The following is a 21,188-nucleotide window of genomic DNA, read 5'->3' as shown; positions in this document are numbered from 1 at the left end:
TGTCTATCGTACTGTGGAAATGAGGACAGAGAATACCTTCCTGAAGTTGGGATTTAATTCTTGCTTTTTCACGGTTCAACAGTGCACATTTCACGGGCCCCGGGTTACTAGTGCTTGAGTTAAAAACATACCAAACACTTGACTAAAAGTGTAATCCTACCCCAATCCCAAGTACCAAACGTGGCCTAACTAGATTCATTGTCAATTGAGTATGTATCTTGTGAGACAGTCTCACGAATCTTTATATGTGAGAAAGGTCAACCCTACCGATATTTACAATAAAAAATAATACTCTTAATATAAAAAGTAATATTTTTTCATAGATAACCCAAATAAAATATCCGTCTCACAAAATACGATCCGTGAGACCGTTTCACACAAATTTTTGCCTTATGCACCACACAACACATATATACTAATAAATAATAACACACTTTTGTAAATTACTTAGTGGGCTGGGCCAACGTGATAAACCCTAAAGAAGAACCGCCCCCAAATCTCCTATAAATTCGATAGCTCTTGCCTTCCCTTTCTCCAACCCTAATTTCATCATCTCTTCAAATTAATCATTTGCCTCTTCTTTCAGCTGCAAGAAACGATCGATTTCCTGACGGCTTTGTTCTGGGGGCATAAATCAATCAACCCAATGCTGTAAGATAACCCAGATCTCATCTTATTCCACGATTTCTGGGCTCGCTCGCTTTGGTACATTCTTCGATTTATCTTCTCAACATTTTGTTTTATTTTGTTTTTTCTTTCTTTGGCTCGATCTGTAAAATACGCTCGCCATTGTTGTTTTCTTTATCGAAATCACGATTGGCCCTGAAAATATTTGTCCCAAAAGTGGTCATTCTTCGATTCCTCGTTAAAAGCATCACAGATCCTCCACTATAAATTCAAGACTTCAATTTTTAAATTTAAAATTGAATCTAAAACTTTTGTTCTTGCTTTTTCTTTTTTTGTGAAATTCTATACATTTTTCCATGGATAAGTTAGTAGAGATATTGTCCAGAAACTAAACCAGAAACCCAAATTTGTATTTTTTTTCCTGATTTTAATATATTTTATGAATTCAATAATCACGATTTTTTGTAAAAAAAATTAAAAAAAATTGGAGACATTTGCATATTATATATATATTTATAACATTACAAACAAGTACATATGGTTTATGAGGGAAAAAAAAAAGAAAAAAAAGAAGTTGATGTTCCCTAAAAAAACAAGTTCACACTTCCTTGTCTGGCACCTCACAATTTGTATCTATAAATTTCAAAATTCAGACAATAGAAAGAAAAATGAAGAGATGGAGGACTAGGTGAAATTTGGTGCATAATTTAAAACAAAATCTCAAATTTAATATATAATCTTTTTGGCTTTTAAATGTTATTAAAAAAATATATGTTGTCCCACACTAAAAATGGGCAATAAGTTTAAAATCATTCGATTTCATATGTATTGTAAATGTTAACACTTAAATGTAGGATGTGAGTAAAAAGCTAGAATGAAATTACCTGCTTTTATATTTTTATTATGTGTTGAATGAGTGAATGAATTGTTCTAACTATTTTTTTAATACAATTTGTTCTAAATATTCTAATAAACGTAAAGTAGTGTGTGTTTTGTGTAAACGACAAGTCCATGAATCAGAACAAACGTATCGCAAGGAGCTGGCAATGTCTTATAGCATTCAACGTATGACAATATTTATAAAAGAAAACGTATGTGTTAAAAAAGAAATTTAGGGGTCATCGGACAATTTTCCTAATTTCTTCCGTTCTCCCAACAATTAATGTAAACTTTTTTCTCTCTATAAAAAATTTATCCTAAGTCGACAGTTTGGTAGTTGTTATTTATATGAATAATGATCTCATTTATTCAGTTCATGATACGTGTGTTGATGGATGAATCATGACCACTTATTTATATATCATCGAGTAGTCGTGGTTTATTCACTCAACACACGTTTCATGTATTAAAGTGGGTAAAGATATTTATAACTCATGTGGTTAGCATAAACAAAACTTCAATAGACATACCAACTTTATGTATTGAAATGCATGAGAGAAATGTTTTTTTAATCTTTTTAAATTGGCGTTTTCACTTTTCATGACCATTAATTTTTAATATATATATCTTGTTTTAGGTCGGTATGAACACTACCAATACATAAGAAATGCATGAGAGAAATGTTTTTTCTTTTCTTTTTAAATTGGCGTGTTCACTTTTCAGCCATTTGCTTCTGAAATACACACAGGATTTTTTTAAAAATAATATATTTTTAAAATTTAATTATTAAAATATTGCAAACCTGAAATTATTGTAAAAATATTATAATTCGTGTAAACAGATTCGGATTCTAAATTTAAAAAAAATTGTCATTGAATTCGTGACCGGATTTTAAAATTAAAAANTTAAAAAAAAATTGTCATTGAATTCGTGACCGGATTTTAAAATTAAAAAAAATTTAATTGTCACGGATATGTTACGGATTCTTGAATCCGTGACTTCCATTCCCTTATAAATTGTGCCGCGTGATTGCGTCTGGTCTGAGTATAAGAACTCACAATTTGATTTGTGAGAATTTTGTCGAGTATCAGAATTTGGGAGAATTGCATCAAGTCTCGTTAATTCAGAATTTGATTTAGGAGAATTGTGCGGAGTATCAGAATTTGGGAGAATTGCGTTGAGTCTCATTCTTTTACAATATCTTTTTTTTCTTTTTATATTGAATTTTTTTTGTATAATATTTATGATAATGTTTATAATTTATTGCAGATATTAAAATCGATCATCGATTCAATTACAAATTTCGTACAACCACATTTGAGAAAGGTAATTTCCAAAATTTCTTATATTTTAATTGTATTATTTATATTGTATTAATGTAATTATAATCGTGTTCAGTTGCATTACACTATTAAGTATAAATTTGTTATATTTTATATTTTTAATATTAATCACATTATAAAATTAATAATAGGAATACTAATATGAAATTAATAATAAATAGAAATTGTTGATATTTGAAAAGATTATTGAAAGTTCGTATTTTAAATATAATTATATTATTTATATATGAGAATTGCTTAATATTAGGGATTTTTTCACTGTTTAGTGTATTGATTATAATAATTTAATAAAATAAAATAAGGAGAAAAAATCATAAAATTAATGTATCACGTTTACTCATTTGGCGTGACTTTTTTTTTAAATCATTTTAGTAATGCCTGAAAATAAATATCTCACGTCTACTTACTTATTAATTTTATTAAAAAAATTTCAATTCATGTCACGCCAATGAAGTAGGCTTCATTGGCGTGACATGATTTTAAATTTGAAATAAATTTTTTTTATTAAAATTTAAAATCATGTCACGCATATTAAATGGCGTGACATGAATTTAATTTTTTTTTAAANATTAAAACTAAAATAAAAACGTATTATTATATTATATATTTTTCAAATAGAAAAATTAAAACTAAAATAAAATAGAAACTGATGTATCATGTGTACTAAAATGTCTTAATTATTTTTTTTTAAAAAAACGCAATGAATAATAAAAACAAGTGAAGGATTTTTCTGCTCGGGTTTTACAATCCTGATAGGCCAGAGCTCGGTGTAAAAATGGTTTTTAAGAGAAAAATGATTTAATATCTTCAGTGAAGGATTTTTCTGTTAGTGTTTTGAGACGTGAATATATCGTTGTCCAAAGTTCTCCGACAATTTGGAAGGTGAAATGCAAGAACTGGTCTGAAGGTGGCAATTGTGGGTGGGGACTTCGAGCATCGTCGAAAAAAAATTTAGGCTACTTCATGATCACAAAATATGGTGATGGTGACACATGTATGTCTACCCAAGTCGGTATTGATCACCACAACCTTGACGTCAACATGATAGCCAGTACACTTTTGGGAATCGTGCGTTGTGTTCCTGCATACGAGATCAAATATGTGCGAGAAAGTATTAAAGGAAAATATGGGTATGATATATCGTATGCTAAGGCATGGCAGAGTTTGAAACGTGCGGTGGAGGTCATCTATGGTACATGGGAAAGCTTTGCAAATTTGCTTCCTAAATATATGGGAGCTTTGTCGAAGTACAATCCAAGAAATATTGTAGAATGGAAGCACCTTCGATCGTATGACCATCCACATAAAATTTTAAAGTTTGTTTTTTGGGCCTTCAAACCATGTATAGATGGTTTTCGACATTGTCGCAACATCATCAGTGTAGACGGTATCCATATGTACACCAAATATAAGTACAAACTACTCATAGCAGTAATTTTGGATATCAATAACCGGGTTTTGCCACTAGCATTTGCGCTTGTGATGAGGAAAATTATGAGTCTTGACATTGGTTCCTAAGTAATGTTGCACGACATGTTACCAAAGGGTGTAATGGTGTGTGTCTTATATTTGATAGATATGCGGGTATAACAAGTGCAGTGCAAGATCTCCCTGACTTCAAGCCTTCTTGTGGTGTTCATCGTTTTTGTTTGAGTCATGTTTGCTCTAATTTCAACAGTAAATTCAAAAACATTCATTTGAAAGACTTATGTTGGGAAGCAGTGATACAACACCAAATAGGAAAATTTAATGCAATGCAGTAGCTTTCACTTATTTGTCAAACATTCCAAAGGAAAAATGGTCATTGGCTCGTGATAGTGGATGGAGACGAGGGATAATGACGACAAACATGTCTGAGTGTATTAATGGTGTGTTGAAAGGGGTTCGAAGTCTCACAATAACTGCAATAGTGGAGCTGACCTTACAGCGATGCGTGCACTGTTTCATTCAACGACGAACGCCAAGTGATAAGATGATGGAAAAAAATCATCCATGGACGAATTATGCATACTCTAAATTTGTTATGCGGTCAAAATAGTTTATTGAACATCGAGTAGTAAAATTTGACCAAATGGATAAAACAGCATCCGTCGCAACAGGAGCAAGACCAGTTCGTCAACATCACGTACAAGCTGTTAACATTTCTATGCGTGACTGCACTTATGGTAAATTTACAATATTTGGAATTCTTTGTTCACATGTTATATGTGCAGCAAAATGGTTTGGTTTAAATCTTGCACAGCTTGTACAACCATGGTTTACACTGAGCGAATACATGAACACATATGATGGAAGATTCTACCCTGTTTATGATGAACACTATTGTGATGAATCTACATTCCAGTTACAACACAATATTGTTCGTCGACAAAGGAGGCAGGCTGGTAGAGATCACAAGACACGCATAAGAACTGAAATGGATCAACCATCATCGACGGAGAGACAACGTGGGAGGTAAAAGATCTACAATAATGTATTCTACATTATTTTTACTTGATAACATGTGAAGTGATTAAGGTAATTATAAAATTGTGTATTAAAATTTTATATTTATTGACAAATCTTGTCCATTGCATGTAAGTGCACGTTAGAAGATTGAGTTATGGTAGCAAATACATATACTTGTAACGCATGTGTTACATTTGAATATAAGTAGTAAATAAATTGTATTCAGTGTTGAAATTCTTTTAAATATGTTTGAATATCAAGTATGTTGACTTATTTGACTTGATTTATTAATTATACTTAAGTTTTTTCATTATTATAACTTTATCCTTAAATTTATTAATAAAATACTAATAAATCACATACACTATTTGAATATAAGTTTTGTTAATGTTNTAAGTAGTAAATAAATTGTATTCAGTGTTGAAATTCTTTTAAATATGTTTGAATATCAAGTATGTTGACTTATTTGACTTGATTTATTAATTATACTTAAGTTTTTTCATTATTATAACTTTATCCTTAAATTTATTAATAAAATACTAATAAATCACATACACTATTTGAATATAAGTTTTGTTAATGTTAAAATATTATATGTTTATATATACAAATCAAGATAAGTGTAAGTGTTACGAAAATATAGATTTTTTTAAATGAAATGAATAATAAATTATATACACTATTCAATTATAAAGTTACAGTAACATTTTAAAAATTACATACATTTAATTTTCATTATCACCACGAGTAGGAAAACAACTAATGATACGAACAATAACTAATCGAATGTTGCAGCATAAACTTCTAATTAAAATTAAATTAAAAAAATACAATAATACGACGTAAGTAATTGTGCATTTCGAAACAAGTAGTTAATGATGATGGTAATGATGTCCCCCAGTGCCATACGGAGGTTTTCTAATGACTCCATGTCCACGACCTAACATTTCTTCAGCATTTCCATGTGTACGTGTTTGTGCTGCAGATGTACTGGTATCAACAATGTTCCCACCAACCTCATACCCTTCTGTATCTGAATATTCTTAAAATGGTATGGACGACGTGTTTAATGTAGGGCGAATCTAATTCATAAACGGTCGAAAGTCACTTTGTAAAAATTGCGTAAAACTACTGACAAATGGAGTGTGGTAACCATATTCATACAATAGAAAGCTTGAAACCACATGCGGAGTAGTGCATGCAATATTTGAAGTTGATGGTTCGGGTTCACGCTCATTTTGTGTCCACATCGGTGGGTTTGTACATGAGCTGGGCGTGCCTGTGACGTAGATCCATATATTATGTAACCTATATTTAATAAATAAAATAAATTAAATATACGTACAAATGTAGATAAATTGAATACGTTTTACGTTAAACTGTTGGTAGTTTGCATCTACAGGATGATAGCCAATGATGTTAAAAAGTAACACTGTCGGAGAGAGAAATATTTGTGAAATGCGATGATACCAACCAATATAGTCCACTATGATGCCGGGTGTACCAGGTATGACATGATCCCCACCAATCACAAAATTATATCTGTCATTCCACATATCTACAAAATGTTTGTGATACGTCGTCCACTCACAGTTTTTCCGCCCTTGTCGTGTCAATTTGTGGAAATTATCGAAGTTAGTTGCAGGTGGCGGGATACCTGGACGCATTCCAAATTGTCGAAGATACCGCTCTGGTCTATGAATCTCAATTATATGAAAATTGATCAACGCACATGCCGACCGACATAGATGAATTCTATTTCCATCAAGAATTCTAGCAACCTCAAGGGAGTCCATGTCATAAACGGTCCATAGAAACTGAAGCAAATAAAATAAAAAAAAGATTATCAAGTTGATAATATAAAATTAAGATTAAATTTTAAAAACATTCCAAATTTTAAATAGCTAATTTATGTATCTACCTCCCTTTCTACCATCCTGTCAAGCATATCTCTCATTATACAGACCGAATGATTGACCGTGTGCGTCCAAAAGAATCCACGTCTCCACCTGCAATTTATAAAAGTACACAATGTAGTCATTAAATGTACATAACAAAATAATAATACAAGTTAATTAATTATGATTAGTACTGTGCGTAGTATGGTGGGCATGGTAGGCTCTGAAGCACATCTGCAGCCTGCTCTGCTGACATAGATACTTGTTGCGCTCTATCAGGGCAAAGAAGAGTAATTCTAGACCATACTCAAATCTACAGTAACATACAACAGAAATGGTCAAATCATCTCGAAAAATTAAGTACAACAAATATAATGACCGTAGAAGTGTAAAAAATACCTGCAATATCTGAACAGACCCACACAAATCGACCTTTAATCCCATTGATGTGTCGCACAACTCTCTGTATATGCCAATAAAGCAGAACCCCAGCTAAACGTATTCACCATTTCTTCTCCTCAAGAAACTACAAATACATAAGTTTCACAGCAGCACCTTCCGAGTCCGGAAACATACAACCACCAATGATCATTAATGCAACACAACGGGAATATTGTGTCACGTCCTCTTCAGTGCTTTGATCATTAATCATATTATTTAAGCAATGGTCTCGCAAAACGGGCAAATAAAGGTGTGCACCTTTAATCTGAGAAGATGTAGGTGTAAAACCTAACAAAGTTGTGCAGCGCTGTTGTAACGTATGTTTGTTGTACGCGGTATCTACACCAGTAATGGGCATGCAATCAATATTCAACCCCCAAATAAGGGCAACGTCCTGTACGGTGATTGTTGCCGCGCCAACTGTAAGGTGAAATGTGTGTCTCACTATATCATCTCTCAACGATGGCTGTAAGCAAATGATTATCATAATTTTTAATATGACCACAATGAATGACACCATAGAAACCCATGCGTGCTAGACATAGGCGGACACGGAGATGAATCTCAGCATGATGCAATCTTCAAAGACATTTGTCAGACCGACGTAGAGGAATTAGTGCATCCATGTTTTCAGTGTTGATATTATTTGATATGTATCTACCCCACAAATACAACATATTATCCGTATTTTCAGCCATCTTTCAAACAAAAAATCATGATATAACAAATATTATATTTTTTATCAACAAAATGTAACTACAAATTTATATTAAAAGAAATTATTTTGCATTTTCGGTTGTAAATAATAAAACGTATGATGTGATGATGAATTAGTAAATGTGATAAAGGTGATTAGATTATTTTAAAAATAAATAATAATTCATAATTATTATTTACAGCCGAAAATGCAAAATAATTTCTTTTAACATAAAATATGTAGTTACATTTTGTTGATAAAAAAATATAATATTTGTTATATCATGATTTTTTGTTTGCAAGATGGCTGAAAATACGGATAATGTGTTGTATTTGTGGGGTAGACACATATCAAATAATATCAACGCTGAAAACATGGATGCATTAATTCCTCCACGTCGGTCTGACAAATGTCTTTGGAGATTGCATCATGCTGGGATTCACCTCCGTGTCCGCCTATGTCTAGCACGCATGGGTTTCTATGGTGTCATTCAGTGTGGTCCTATTAAAAATTATGATAATTATTAGCTTACAGCTATTGTTGAGAAATGGCGTCATGAGACACACACATTTCACCTTACAGTTGACGAGGCAACAATCACCCTACAGGACGTTGCCCTTATTTGGCGGTTGAATATTGATGGCATGCCCATCACTAGTGTAGATACCGCGTTCGACAAACATACGTTACAACAGCCCTGCGCAACTTGGTTGGATTTTACGCCTACATCTTCTCATATTAAAGGTGCACACCTTTATATGCCCGCTTTACAAGACCATTGCTTAAATAATATGATTAATGATCAAAGAACTGAAGAGGACGTGACACAATATTCCCGTTGTGTTGCACTAATGATCATTGGTGGCTGTATGTTTCCGGACTCGGAAGGTGCTGCTGTGAAACTTATGTATTTGCAGTTTCTTGAGAACATAGAAATGGTGACTACGTTTAGCTGGGGTTCGGCTGTGTTGGCATATCTTTACAGAGAGATGTGCGACACATCAATGTGATTAAAAGTTGATTTGTGTGGGCCTGTTCAGATATTGCAGGTATTTTTTACATTTCTACGGTCATTATATTTGTTGTACTTAATTTTTCGATATGATTTGACCATTTCTGTTGTATGTTATTGCAGATTTGGGTATGGTTTAGAATTACTCTTCTTTGCCGTGATAGAGCGCAACAAGTATATATATCAGCAAAGCAGGCTGCAAATGTGCTTCAGGGTCTACAATTCCCACCATACTGCGCATAATACTAATCAGAATTAATTAACTTGTATTATTATTTTTTATGTACTTTTAATGAATACATTGTGTACTTTTATAAAATGCAGGTGGAGACGTGGATTCTCTTGGACACACACGGCCCATCATTCGGTCCGTATAATGAGAGATATGCTTGACAGGATGGTAGAAGGAGAGGTAGATACATAAATTAGCTATTTAAAATTTGAAAATTTTTTAAAATTTAATATGAATTTTATATTATCAACTTGATAATCTTTTTTATTTTATCTGCTTCAGTTTCTATGGACCGTTTATGACATGGAGTCCCTCGATGTTGCTAGAATTCTTGATGGAAATAGAATTCATCTATGTCGGTCGGCATGTGCGTTGATCAATTTTCATATAGTTGAGATGCATAGACTAGAGCGGTGTTTTCGACAATTTGAAATGCGTCAAGGTATCCCGCCACATGCTACTCACTTCGATAATTTTCACAAACTGACGTAACAAGGGCAGAACAACTGTGAATGGGCGTCGTATCACAAACATTGTGTAGATATGTGGAATGACAGATATAATTTTGTGACTGGTGGGGATCATGTCATACCTGGTACACTCGGCATCACAGTATACTATATTAGTTGGTATCATCGCATTTCACAAATATTTCTCTCTCTGATAGTGTTACCTTCTAACATCATGCAAACCACCAACAGTTTAACGTAAGACGTGTTCAATTTATCTACATTTGTACGCATATTTAATCTATTTTATTAAATATAGGTTACATAATATATGCATCTATGTCGCAGGCAAGCCCAGCTCATGTACAAAATCCACCGATGTGGACACAAAATGAGTGTGAACCCTGACCATCAACTTCAAATATTGCAAACACTACTCCGCATGTGGTTTCAAGCTTTCTATCGTATGAGTATGGTTACCGCACTCTATTTACCGGTAGTTTTACACAATTTTTACAAAGTGACTTTTCACCGTTTATGAATTAGATTCACCTTACATTAAACACGTCGCCCATACCATTTTAAGAATATTCAGATACAGAAGGGTATGAGGTTGGTGGGAACATTGCTGATACCAGTACATCTGCAGCACAAACACGTACAGATGGAGATGCTGAAGAGATGTTAGGTCGTGGACATAGAGTCATTAGAAGACCTCCATGTGGCACTGGGGGAAATCGTTACCATCATCATTAACTAGTTGTTTCGGGATGCACAATTAATTACGTCGTATTATTATATTTTTTAAATTTTAATTAGAAGTTTATGCTGCAACATTCGATTAGTTATTGCTCGTATCACTAGTTGTTTTCCTACTCGTGGTTATAATGGAAATTAAGTTATGTAATTTTTAAAATGCTACTGTAACTTTATATCGGAATAATGTATATAATTTATTATTCATTTTATTTAAAAAAATCTATATTTTCGTAACACTTACAGTTATCTTCATTTGTATATATAAACATATAGTTTTTTAACATTAATAAAACTTATATTCAAATAGCGTATGTGATTTATTAGTCTTTTATTAATAAATTTAGGGATAAAATTATAATAATGAAAAAACCTAAGTATAATTAATAAATCAAGTCAAATAAGTCAACACACTTGATATTCAAATATATTTAAAAGAATTTCAACACTGAATACAATTTATTTACTACTTCTATTTTAAATGTAACACATGCATTACAAATATATGTATTTGCCACCATAACTCAATATTCTCACGTGCACCTACATGCAATGGACAAGATTTATTAATAAATATAAAATTTTAATACACAATTTTGTAATTATTTTAATCACTTCACATGTTATCAAGTAAAAATAATGTAGAATACGTTATTGTAGATATTTTACCTTCCACGTTGTCTCTCCCTCGATGATGGTTGATTCATTTAATTTCTTATGCGTGTCCTGCGATCTCTACCAGCATGCCTCTTTTGTCGACGAACAATATTGTGTTATAACTGGAATGTAGGTTAATCTCAATATTGTTCATCATGAACAGGGTAAAATCTTCCATCATATATGTTCACGTATTCGCTCAGTGTAAACCATGGTTGTACAAGCTGTGCGGGATTTAAACCAAACCATTTTGCTGCACATATAACAATGAATTCCAAATATTGTAAATTTACCAAATGTGCACTCACGCGTAGAAATGTTAACAACTTGTACGTGATGTTGACGACCTGGTCTTGCTCCTGTCGTGACGGATGCTGTTTTATCCCTTTGGTCAAATTTTACTACTCGGTGTTCAATAGACTTTTTTGACCACATATCAAATTTAGAGTATGCGTAATCCGTCCATGGTTGATTTTTTTCCATCATCTTATCACTTCGCGTTCGCCGTTGAAAGAAATAGTCCACGCATCGCTGTAAGGTCAGCTCCACTATTGCAGTTATTCGGAGACTTCGAATCCCTTTCAACACACTATTAATACACTCAAACATGTTTGTCATCATTATCCCTCGTCTCCATCCACCATCATGAGCTAATGATCATTTTTCCTTTGGAATGTTTGACAAATAAGTGAAAGCTGTTGCATTATTTGTTCTAATTGCTTCCATTGTCGCATTAAATTTTCCTATTTGGTGTTGTATAACTGCTTCCTAACATAAGTCTTTCAAATGAATATTTTTGAACTTACTGTTGAAATCAGAGCAAACATGCCTCAAACAAAAACCTTGAACACTACGAGGAGGCTCGAAGTGAGGGAGATCTTGCACTGCACTTGTTATACCCGCATGTCTATCAGATATAAGGCACACACTACTACACCCTCTGGTAACATGTCGTGCAACATTACTTAGGAACCAATGCCAAGACTCATAATTTTCTTCATCAACAAGCGCAAATGCTAGAGGCAAAACCTGGTTATTGGCATCCAATGTTACTGCTATGAGTAGTTTGTGCTTATATTTGGTGTACATATGAGTACCGTCTACATTGATGATGTTGCGACAATGTCGAAAACCATCTATACATGGTTTGAAGGCCCAAAAAACAAAGTTTAAAATTTTATGTGGATGGTCATACGGTCGAAGGTGCTTCCATTCTACAATAGTTCTTGGATTGTACTTCGACAAAGCTTCCATATATTTAGGAAGCAAAGTTGCAGAGCTTTCCCATGTGCCATAGATGACCTCCACCGCACGTTTAAAACTTTGTCATGCCTTAGCATACGATATATCATACCCATATTTTCCTTTAATACTTTCTCGCACATATTTGATCTCGTATGCAGGAACACAACGCACGATTCCCAAAAATGTACTGGCTATTATGTTGACGTCAAGGTTGTGTTGATCAATACCGACTTGGGTAGACATGCATGTGTGATCATCACCATATTTTATGATAATTAAGTAGCCTAAATTTTTTTTCAACGATGCTCGAAGTCCCCAACCACAATTGCCACCTTCGGACAAGTTCTTGCATTTCACATTTCAAATTGTCGGAGAACTTTGGACAATGATATATCCACGTCTCAAAACCCGAACAGAAAAATTTCACTGAAGCTATTAAAACATTTTTGCTCTTAAAAACCATTTTTACACCGAGCTCTGGCCTATCAGAATTGTAAATTTTCGTTCGTGATGCAGAAGGAATATGAAATGAATCTGGAATTTGTTCGTCATATACTTCATCGAAAAATTGGGGAATTTCACGTAAACGTTGCTCCGCTGCCATAGGAATGTTCTCTGTTATTGTTGCTCCAAACATTAACACACGCGCCGATGTCCCTTCATTTGCATTGTCAAAATGATCATCATCTTCTCCGTCACTTGATGTAGCATACAAATCATCATCTCTATTCATTACATGATGCGAACTGTCCCCAAATAAACCATCTTGCTCAGGCATGTGTTTGTAATTGGGGCGGGAATATTTTCAAATCTAGTAGAACTATCAAAATGTCTAACATTTGTGGTATTTTCTTCATCACCCCATGAATTTAAAATCCAATTGGCATGTTCTACTAGAACCCCATGCAACATCAACTTCCGAAGGAACCGTGATATGATGATCCCAACCCCCTGAAATAAAATCACATTCTCGTGTTCTATTCATCCCCCATGTATAGTATTCTTCGGTGTGAGCTGTGATATGGTGATCCCAAGAACCATTGTCGATCCCAGAATGTCTGAGTTGACCGTTTATCGACGTGATACATAAAAGGTCCCGCTTCATTTAAACCTATTGTTCCCAAACTTTGCGTTATTACCGACATGACTGCATCAAAATCGTAATCACTTACGCTCTGTAACACTGGCGATGAATCAACATACAAGTACATGCAATCCAGTGTCGACAACTCAAACATAAATTGTAGACTATCATCATCTGTGATATAGACATGCTCTTCAATGTAACGAGACAACGAGCTATAACAGTATTTCGATATTTGTTTTTATAATATCGATGTTTGTTTTTATAATAATAAAAAATGTTATGATTTATATTAAAAAAATTAAAATTTTAAACATGTGTAATTATAATTTTTACAAATATTAATTTCTTATATTAACAATTTAAGAGTATCAATAAATTTTAAAAGAAAATAAAACATAATTAACATGAAAATGAAAATTTTACGATATAAAGTTATATTTTTCAAAATTATTTTCTACATGAGCACGTGATAAAATTTGACCTTAAAACTTAATTTAATTACTTAAATAAAAGTTTAAAGTTAATTAATTCAAAATATATCATTGAATAAAATTATATTATTGTTGTTGTTGTTTTAATACATGTACGGTCGAGGCGTGCAACTTTAAAATAATTATAGCGAATCACTTGTTTTTATTATTCATTGCCTTTTTAAAAAAATAATAATTAAGCCAATTTAGTACACATAATACATCAGTTTCAATTTTATTTTAGTTTTAATTTTTCTATTTGAAAAATATATAATATAATAGCGTGACATTAATTGAATTTTTTTTAATAAAATTAATAAGTAAGTAGGCGTGAGTTATTTATTTTCAGGCGTGACTAAGATAATTTTAAAAAAAAGTCACGCCAAATTAGTAAGTGTGATACATTAATTTTATGATTTTTTTTCCTTTACTTTATTTTATTAAATTTATTTTATTAAATTATTATAATTAATACACTAAACAGTGAAAAAAACCCTAATATTAATCAATTATCATATTTAAATAATATAATTATATTTAAAATACGAACTTTAAAAATCTTTTCAAATATCAACAATTTATATTTATTATTAATTTCATATTAATATTCCTATTAGTAATTTTATAATGTGATTAATATTAAAAATATAAAATATAACAAATTTATACTTAATAATATAATGATCGAACAAGATTATAATTACATTAATAATAAAATATAAATAATACAATTAAAATATAAGAAATTTTTGAAATTATTTTTTCAAATGTAGTACGGAATTTGTAATTGAATCAACGATTGATGTTTAATATATGTAATAAATTACAAACATTATCAGAAATATTATACAAAAAAATTTCAATATAGAAAGAAAAACAGAGACTGCGCAATTCTCCAAAATCAAATTCTGAATTAGTGACCAGACGCAATTACTTGACACAATTTATAGGGGAATGAGAGTCACGGATTCAAAAATCCGTAAACATACTGTCACGGATTCTTAAATTTTTTTAATTTTAAAATCAGGTTGCGGGACATTTTTTATTTAGAATCCGGAATCTGTTTTCACGGATTATAATATTTTTACAATAATTTCAGGTTTGCAATATTTTAATAATTAAATTTTAAAAATATATTATTTAAAAAAAAACCCAGCTATCATACCTTGAAACTAGGTTAACCAATAATGGGCCTAGAATTTAGAGGCATTTTCCGGATTCTTAAATATTCGTTCTATCAAAAAATTTAAAATCAACTAAAAATTTGTAAATTTAATTATTATTACTAGAAATTGAGGATAATATAAATGAAATTAGTGGTATAATTGTCTTTTATTTTAAATTTTTTTAAAAAAATATATTTACTAAAATATTGTTAATTATATACTGGAAAAAAAATCGTAAAAAGAATACTATAAAAATAATAATGAATCATGCATGATGCATCCACCTAATAAATAATTCAAAGCATCCAAGAAAAAAATATGCATTATTTCCATGAAACTATTGCATTATATTCTTCATTAAAAGAAAAAACAGAGATCATACTGAAATTAATTTAATTTGAAAACAAATCTTGCATTTAAATTTAAATAAAATTGAAATAATTTTGTATCTAACTATAATATATTGTTCTATATAAATAGAGATAATTTTGTCCACTTAAAAAAAGCGGATCATTAGATTAAAATTAGTTAATTTAGATCTTTCAACTTTAATTTAATATAATAAATAAATAACAATAATATAATATAGATAATAGTAGCATGGGTAGACATATTGTATAAATGATATATTTAATTCTTTATAAAAAAATTATTCTCTCCTTGAGTAAAATATCATGTGTAATTTTTGTAAACAAGAAATGTCAAAAATACATGTGATTTACTTTCATACGTGGCACCGATGAGATGACATTTGCATATTAGATATGATGAAATATAAAAAAATTTTATGTCATCTAAAATGTCATTTAATTGATGCTTGCATAAGTGTGTACGATCTAGTATATAAAATTATGGCAAAAACTTGTGTGAGACGGTCTCACGGGTCGTATTTTGTGAGACGGATCTCTTATTCGGGTAATCCATGAAAAATATTATTTTTTATGATAAGAGTATTACTTTTTATTGTGAATATCGATTTGATTGATCTGTCTCACAAATAAAAATTCGTGATACCGTTTTACAATACACTTACTCTAAAATTATATATATTAGCATGGACAAATTTGTGTTCGTTTCAGAAATCAGATTAGATCGAAAAACTCTATTATATGAAAGAAAAGCATGGGCAATGGAATCCTCCGCGTCGACTGCGCGTCTGCCTCTGTGGTGCAAATTGTCGTATTTTATGAGCTTCACCCAACCCACACCCCACCTCACACCTCTACCCTAAATATCCGCGAACTATTGCATTACACCGCGATTCACTCTCCTTCGAATGATCTTCCAAGAATTAATTTCATCTGGGTTCTTGTTTTTTGCCGGAGAATAGGCCAGGTCTCATCAAGAATCTGATCACAATCAATTCTCAACCTGGCCAACCTTGTATTTATTCGGTAACTAGACATGCATTCCTTCTCTTTTTAAGCCACTGTGATTGTTCTTTTGTTCTTAGTCGAATATTCGATGTATTTTCCATGTCAAGAAAGTTGGACATGGAGGGTCTATGTTTCTTGTTGTTTCTAGCTTAATCTATTAGTAGAATGCTCGAAGAATGGTTGTTTCTTGATGTTTTTTCTGGAAATATGGAAAAAAAAAAAAAAAAAAGTTGGCTTCTTTATAGTTAATCTTTGAATTTTTTTTTTACTTGCTTGTGTTTGTGTATAAATTAAAGGGTAAGAACTTTGATCAAGAAAGATTTTTTTTCCCAAATAAATTAGGCTCCCAGCTTCCAAGAATTTTTTTGCATTAAATTTCTGGTGCTTCATTTGAATCATGTGAAAGTGGGTTTTCTCATACCAGGATTTCTGTTTTTTTTTTCCCTATCTTCAGGAATGATTATGGTGAACCTTCAGGAGATACATATCTGAATTTATCAGTCTGGCAGAAGCTTACTTACTGAAGTTTTCTTCCTGCTTGAAATGGGTTGAGACGCAATCAAGTAAAGCAGGCTTTGAAACCTCAGTACTCCACTGTTGTAATCGGTTGTCGTCATTGCTTTGGCAACTGCCCGTTGATTATGGCTAATTTTGATCAGATGTGATCTATATTGAATAAGCTGTTTTTGCTTATTCAGCTGAGAGGTTTATATTTAGATGTGTGCTAGCTTTGCCAGGATATTACGTTTGGTAATTCTTCGAAAGTAAAATGGTGTTTCTTAACTGCTTCTGTGCTTCATGGAGGAATAAGAAAGATACGACGAGTGGAGTAAGCATGATTATTTTCTCTAAATGTTCCCTGCTTTGTTTTTTTGGTTTCATTTTCCCTTCTTGCTCTTTAAATGTGAATGCTACCCTAAACTTAATTGTGTGCTTTTTCCTTTTCCCTATTTTTCAGGGAGAGAATAGGTCTTCTAGTCCTATTGAGAATGGAAAGAATTCCAAAACTTTGCAAGTAAAGCTTGAGCATCCCCAAAAATCTCCGGAAACATTCGAGTTGAGATCAACTTCTTTTACTGTTCCAGTTCCTTTCCATGTCCCAAGAAGTTCTAGTTGTAACATCAAGGTAACAAATGACGACAGTCCACTTGCAGCTGATCGTGGAGAAGTCCACTATGAAGGGGGGGATGAGCATGAGGATGCTACTTTGCAGATGAAGAGGGAGAATTCTGATTTTAATTTAGTGTCTTGCTTTGTAAACTCCAACGAAGAAATGATTGATATGGACTTTGATGATACATGTGACAAGATGCAGAACGACGATATTGAGGAAGTTTTCGAGGTAATTGCTAGTGGACATGTTAGTGATCCTGGCACGGGGAAAGTAGAATTTTTGGCTTCTCCGAAACTTAAGCGATCCTGCTCCGATTTAATCATGAGAAAATCATACCAAGAGCTTGCAGAGCACCTACATCCTGCAAAATCTAAATCGTACGAGGATATGCAAAGATTGACTGAAAGGTTCAGAGAGAGTATTTTTGAAGGGGATGCAACAAGCCCGTTTACCGTTACGACACAGAGAAGTGCGGACAAAGTAATATTGAAGAAGCATTCTTCAAGTCAGATACTGCCCTCTAGAAGCAGGAGATTGTGGTGGAAATTGTTCCTGTGGAGCCACAGGAACTTGCATAGATCAAGCAGTGAAAAGCCACAGCCAAGTTATATCAAGACTGCTGTTAATCTTGAAGGTGGCTACTCTTCAGATACCATAGAACCAAAACGAGGAATACAGTTGAGCAAGTTTGGACTTCCCATTTCAGAGAGTAATGAAGTGATCGATAAAGGAGATTGTGATGACTTAAATGATCAGAGATGGGACGGACTTTATGGAGTTTCTGGTATGTGGCCTCAAAATCAGTGGGTTGCTTTCCCTACGGAATCATCCTCTCCGTTGGCCAGAGTCGACGAGTGGGTGAAAGAAATCTTGGTACTGCCTCCATGTCAAATCGAAAATGATGATTTCATTGGAGATGGTGTTGACTTTCCTCCATCTCCTGATAATGGTGGTGAATCATCATCCACTCGACGTCCAACTATAAGCATACCTGAGGATATATCACATGCTAAAATTGTCATACAGTCTTTAAATGCTTCATCAACTGTGGCTCATATGACAGGCATTATGCTTAAAATTATACCACCGATTTCACATTTGTCTAGTCTTCGATCCGTGAATTTGTCTGGGAATTTGATAGGTAAGAACCACAAGCCATTGAACTGTTACCATTATTTCTTTTATTTCTTGATGATTTATAACTTATCACTCTCATACTGCAGCACATATTACTCCCGGATCTCTTCCAAAAGGTCTACACGTTTTGAATTTGTCCAAGAATAAGATAAATGTTATTGAAGGTTTGAGAGAATTGACTCGACTGCGAGTGATTGATCTCAGCTACAATCGAATTTCTCGGATCGGTCAAGGTATAAATCTTCTGCTACCACCCCCTTTTAGTTAAGGAGAAAATTATATTACCACTCTTGTTTGTCCAGAATATAATATAGAAATAGTCCTGAAGTTTAGAATGATTATAACAAAAACATGTCCTTGAAAGGATATTAAAAATCAAGCCTGTGGTAAAATGGACTTGGCTCTTATCTTCCGAACCATTGATGTAATCTACGTGTGATAAATATCTGATGAAACTCTTGGCTTGAAATTTTATTAGGATTATCGAAGTGTACACTTGTTAAAGAGCTCTATCTTACTGGAAACAAGATTAGCCACGTTGAGGGGCTACACAGGCTTTTGAAACTGACTGTGTTGGACTTGAGCTTTAACAAGATAACCACAACAAAAGCTCTTGGTCAGCTTGTTGCGAACTGCAATTCGCTGATAGCTCTAAATCTGCTGGGAAATTTAGTTCATAGCAATATAGGCGATGACCAATTGCGAAAAACAATGTGCGGTATCCTCCTAAAGCTAGCTTTCCTCAACAAGCAGCCCATAAACTCGCAGAAGGCTCGAGAAATCCGGACAGATGCCATTGCTAAAGTTGTTGGAGACAGCAGCAGGCGTAATGTTAAAAGAAAAGCAACAAAGAGGGTAAGTCAAGGGACCTCATCGGGTTCTGGTTCTCGTAGAAGAAGCAGCGCCACTGCTGCGCAGACAAGCCGGTTGAGATCGGGGAGTCGTCCTCGAAACCATCATGCATTCAAGGACGATTTGTAATAAATTATGTTAATTTGGTTTTTGTGGTTAGGTTGTGAATCTTCACTTCTAGTTTGATTTTCTATGCTTTATCCTATAATAGATTTGATTATTACTTTCCCTGATGCTAGCTTTCGTATCATGATATTTATTCAGTTGCATACTGTTCTTGGATGTTCTTCAGTCATTTGATAGTCTGATCAGTTATTGGTCTTTGTATACCTTTGAAGTTTGAAGAATTTGTAATTTGTATAAAGATATTATGATGTGCTTGTACAAATAATTTTTTTGAGTCGGGGACGCGTTTGTTAGTTACTGTTAGATCTTGAAGCAAATATTTCGTCTTAAATTTGAGACTTTAGTATCCCATAAGTATCAAATGAGATTACTTAATGAGATGTAAGTAATCGGCACTTGGTCTTTTTTTTTTCTTTTCTTTGAAACAATAACATAACTTTGATAGGAAACAAATGGTGTCTGTTCTTTCTTTTTCTTTTGTTTGGGGGTAAAGAAAGACAAAATATAGATTGCAACATCCAGCAAATATCATAGGATTAGAGGCGCAAATTGATTGTAATGTGTGGTATCATATAGGAGGAGCCATATCCAATTAATGAAATTGGACGAACATTTAATATCGCATGTGAGTGGCTTAGACATCACATATAGTTCATGTTATTACATTATGGAATATGCAATAAGTATGATTACATATAGTAGGTATAATATGAGATGATATCATGAATTCATTTTCGTGACACGAGTCAACGTTATTCATATTTATAATAAAAAATTATAAATTTGACATAAAAATTAATACATTTTCACGGATGATTCAAATAGAATATTCATCTCACAAAACTGACCCATAAGACCGTCTCACATTAATTTTTGTGAGATCCCACATGCATTTAGAGTAAAACTATTTACATGAGATACAAAAGAAAAAAGATAATTAGAGTAAAACTATTTACATGAGATGTCTGTATACACATGACTTTCTTAGCTTTTTACTGACCAAATTTAATTAAGAACATCAACTAATAAAGTTATATTTTTCATAAATATATTTCAAACTGCAATTCCTTCGACTGAATGCAGAAAATTTAAATAACCCCTACGGAGCATGAGAAAAGTAAGTTAATCATCATTTTGACCGGAGACAACTGCGGTGAGGGGCGTAGTCGCTCCTCA

At 32.7% G+C, this 21,188-nt stretch overlaps 1 protein-coding gene and 2 long non-coding RNA genes across 6 annotated transcripts; 2 read left to right on the top strand and 1 right to left on the bottom strand.

Moving 5' to 3' along the window:
• Positions 1-537: 537 nt before the first annotated feature.
• On the top strand, positions 538-20,179 carry LOC140965920 (uncharacterized). Of its 4 annotated transcripts, XM_073426203.1 has the most exons (5): positions 16,519-16,801; positions 17,238-17,612; positions 17,742-19,038; positions 19,121-19,267; positions 19,513-20,179. In XM_073426203.1, exons 2-5 carry the CDS (start codon positions 17,553-17,555, stop codon positions 20,013-20,015), a joined length of 2,007 nt encoding a protein of 668 aa, XP_073282304.1. In that variant the 5' UTR covers positions 16,519-16,801; positions 17,238-17,552; the 3' UTR covers positions 20,016-20,179. The 4 variants fall into 4 exon arrangements, with proteins under 4 accessions (XP_073282296.1, XP_073282286.1, XP_073282278.1 ...); XM_073426195.1 differs by lacking the exon at positions 16,519-16,801 and adding an exon at positions 538-705 and having other exon boundaries at positions 17,238-19,038; XM_073426185.1 differs by having other exon boundaries at positions 16,518-16,790; positions 17,238-19,038.
• LOC140959179 (uncharacterized) lies at positions 6,656-8,415 on the bottom strand. The gene is made up of 3 exons (XR_012171939.1): positions 7,895-8,415; positions 7,595-7,658; positions 6,656-7,508 (listed from the first exon to the last, which is right to left on the bottom strand). It is a non-coding gene; the product is annotated as an uncharacterized lncRNA (long non-coding RNA).
• On the top strand, positions 8,552-12,900 carry LOC140959175 (uncharacterized). Its single transcript, XR_012171938.1, has 5 exons — positions 8,552-9,382; positions 9,469-9,757; positions 9,860-10,284; positions 10,375-10,714; positions 12,316-12,900. It is a non-coding gene; the product is annotated as an uncharacterized lncRNA (long non-coding RNA).
• Positions 20,180-21,188: the final 1,009 nt, after the last annotated feature.

The sequence above is a fragment of the Primulina huaijiensis genome, chromosome 2, assembly GCF_012295235.1.
Source record: "Primulina huaijiensis isolate GDHJ02 chromosome 2, ASM1229523v2, whole genome shotgun sequence".
Taxonomy (NCBI): Eukaryota; Viridiplantae; Streptophyta; class Magnoliopsida; order Lamiales; family Gesneriaceae; genus Primulina; species Primulina huaijiensis.
This window is presented reverse-complemented; position numbering and strand designations above follow the sequence as displayed.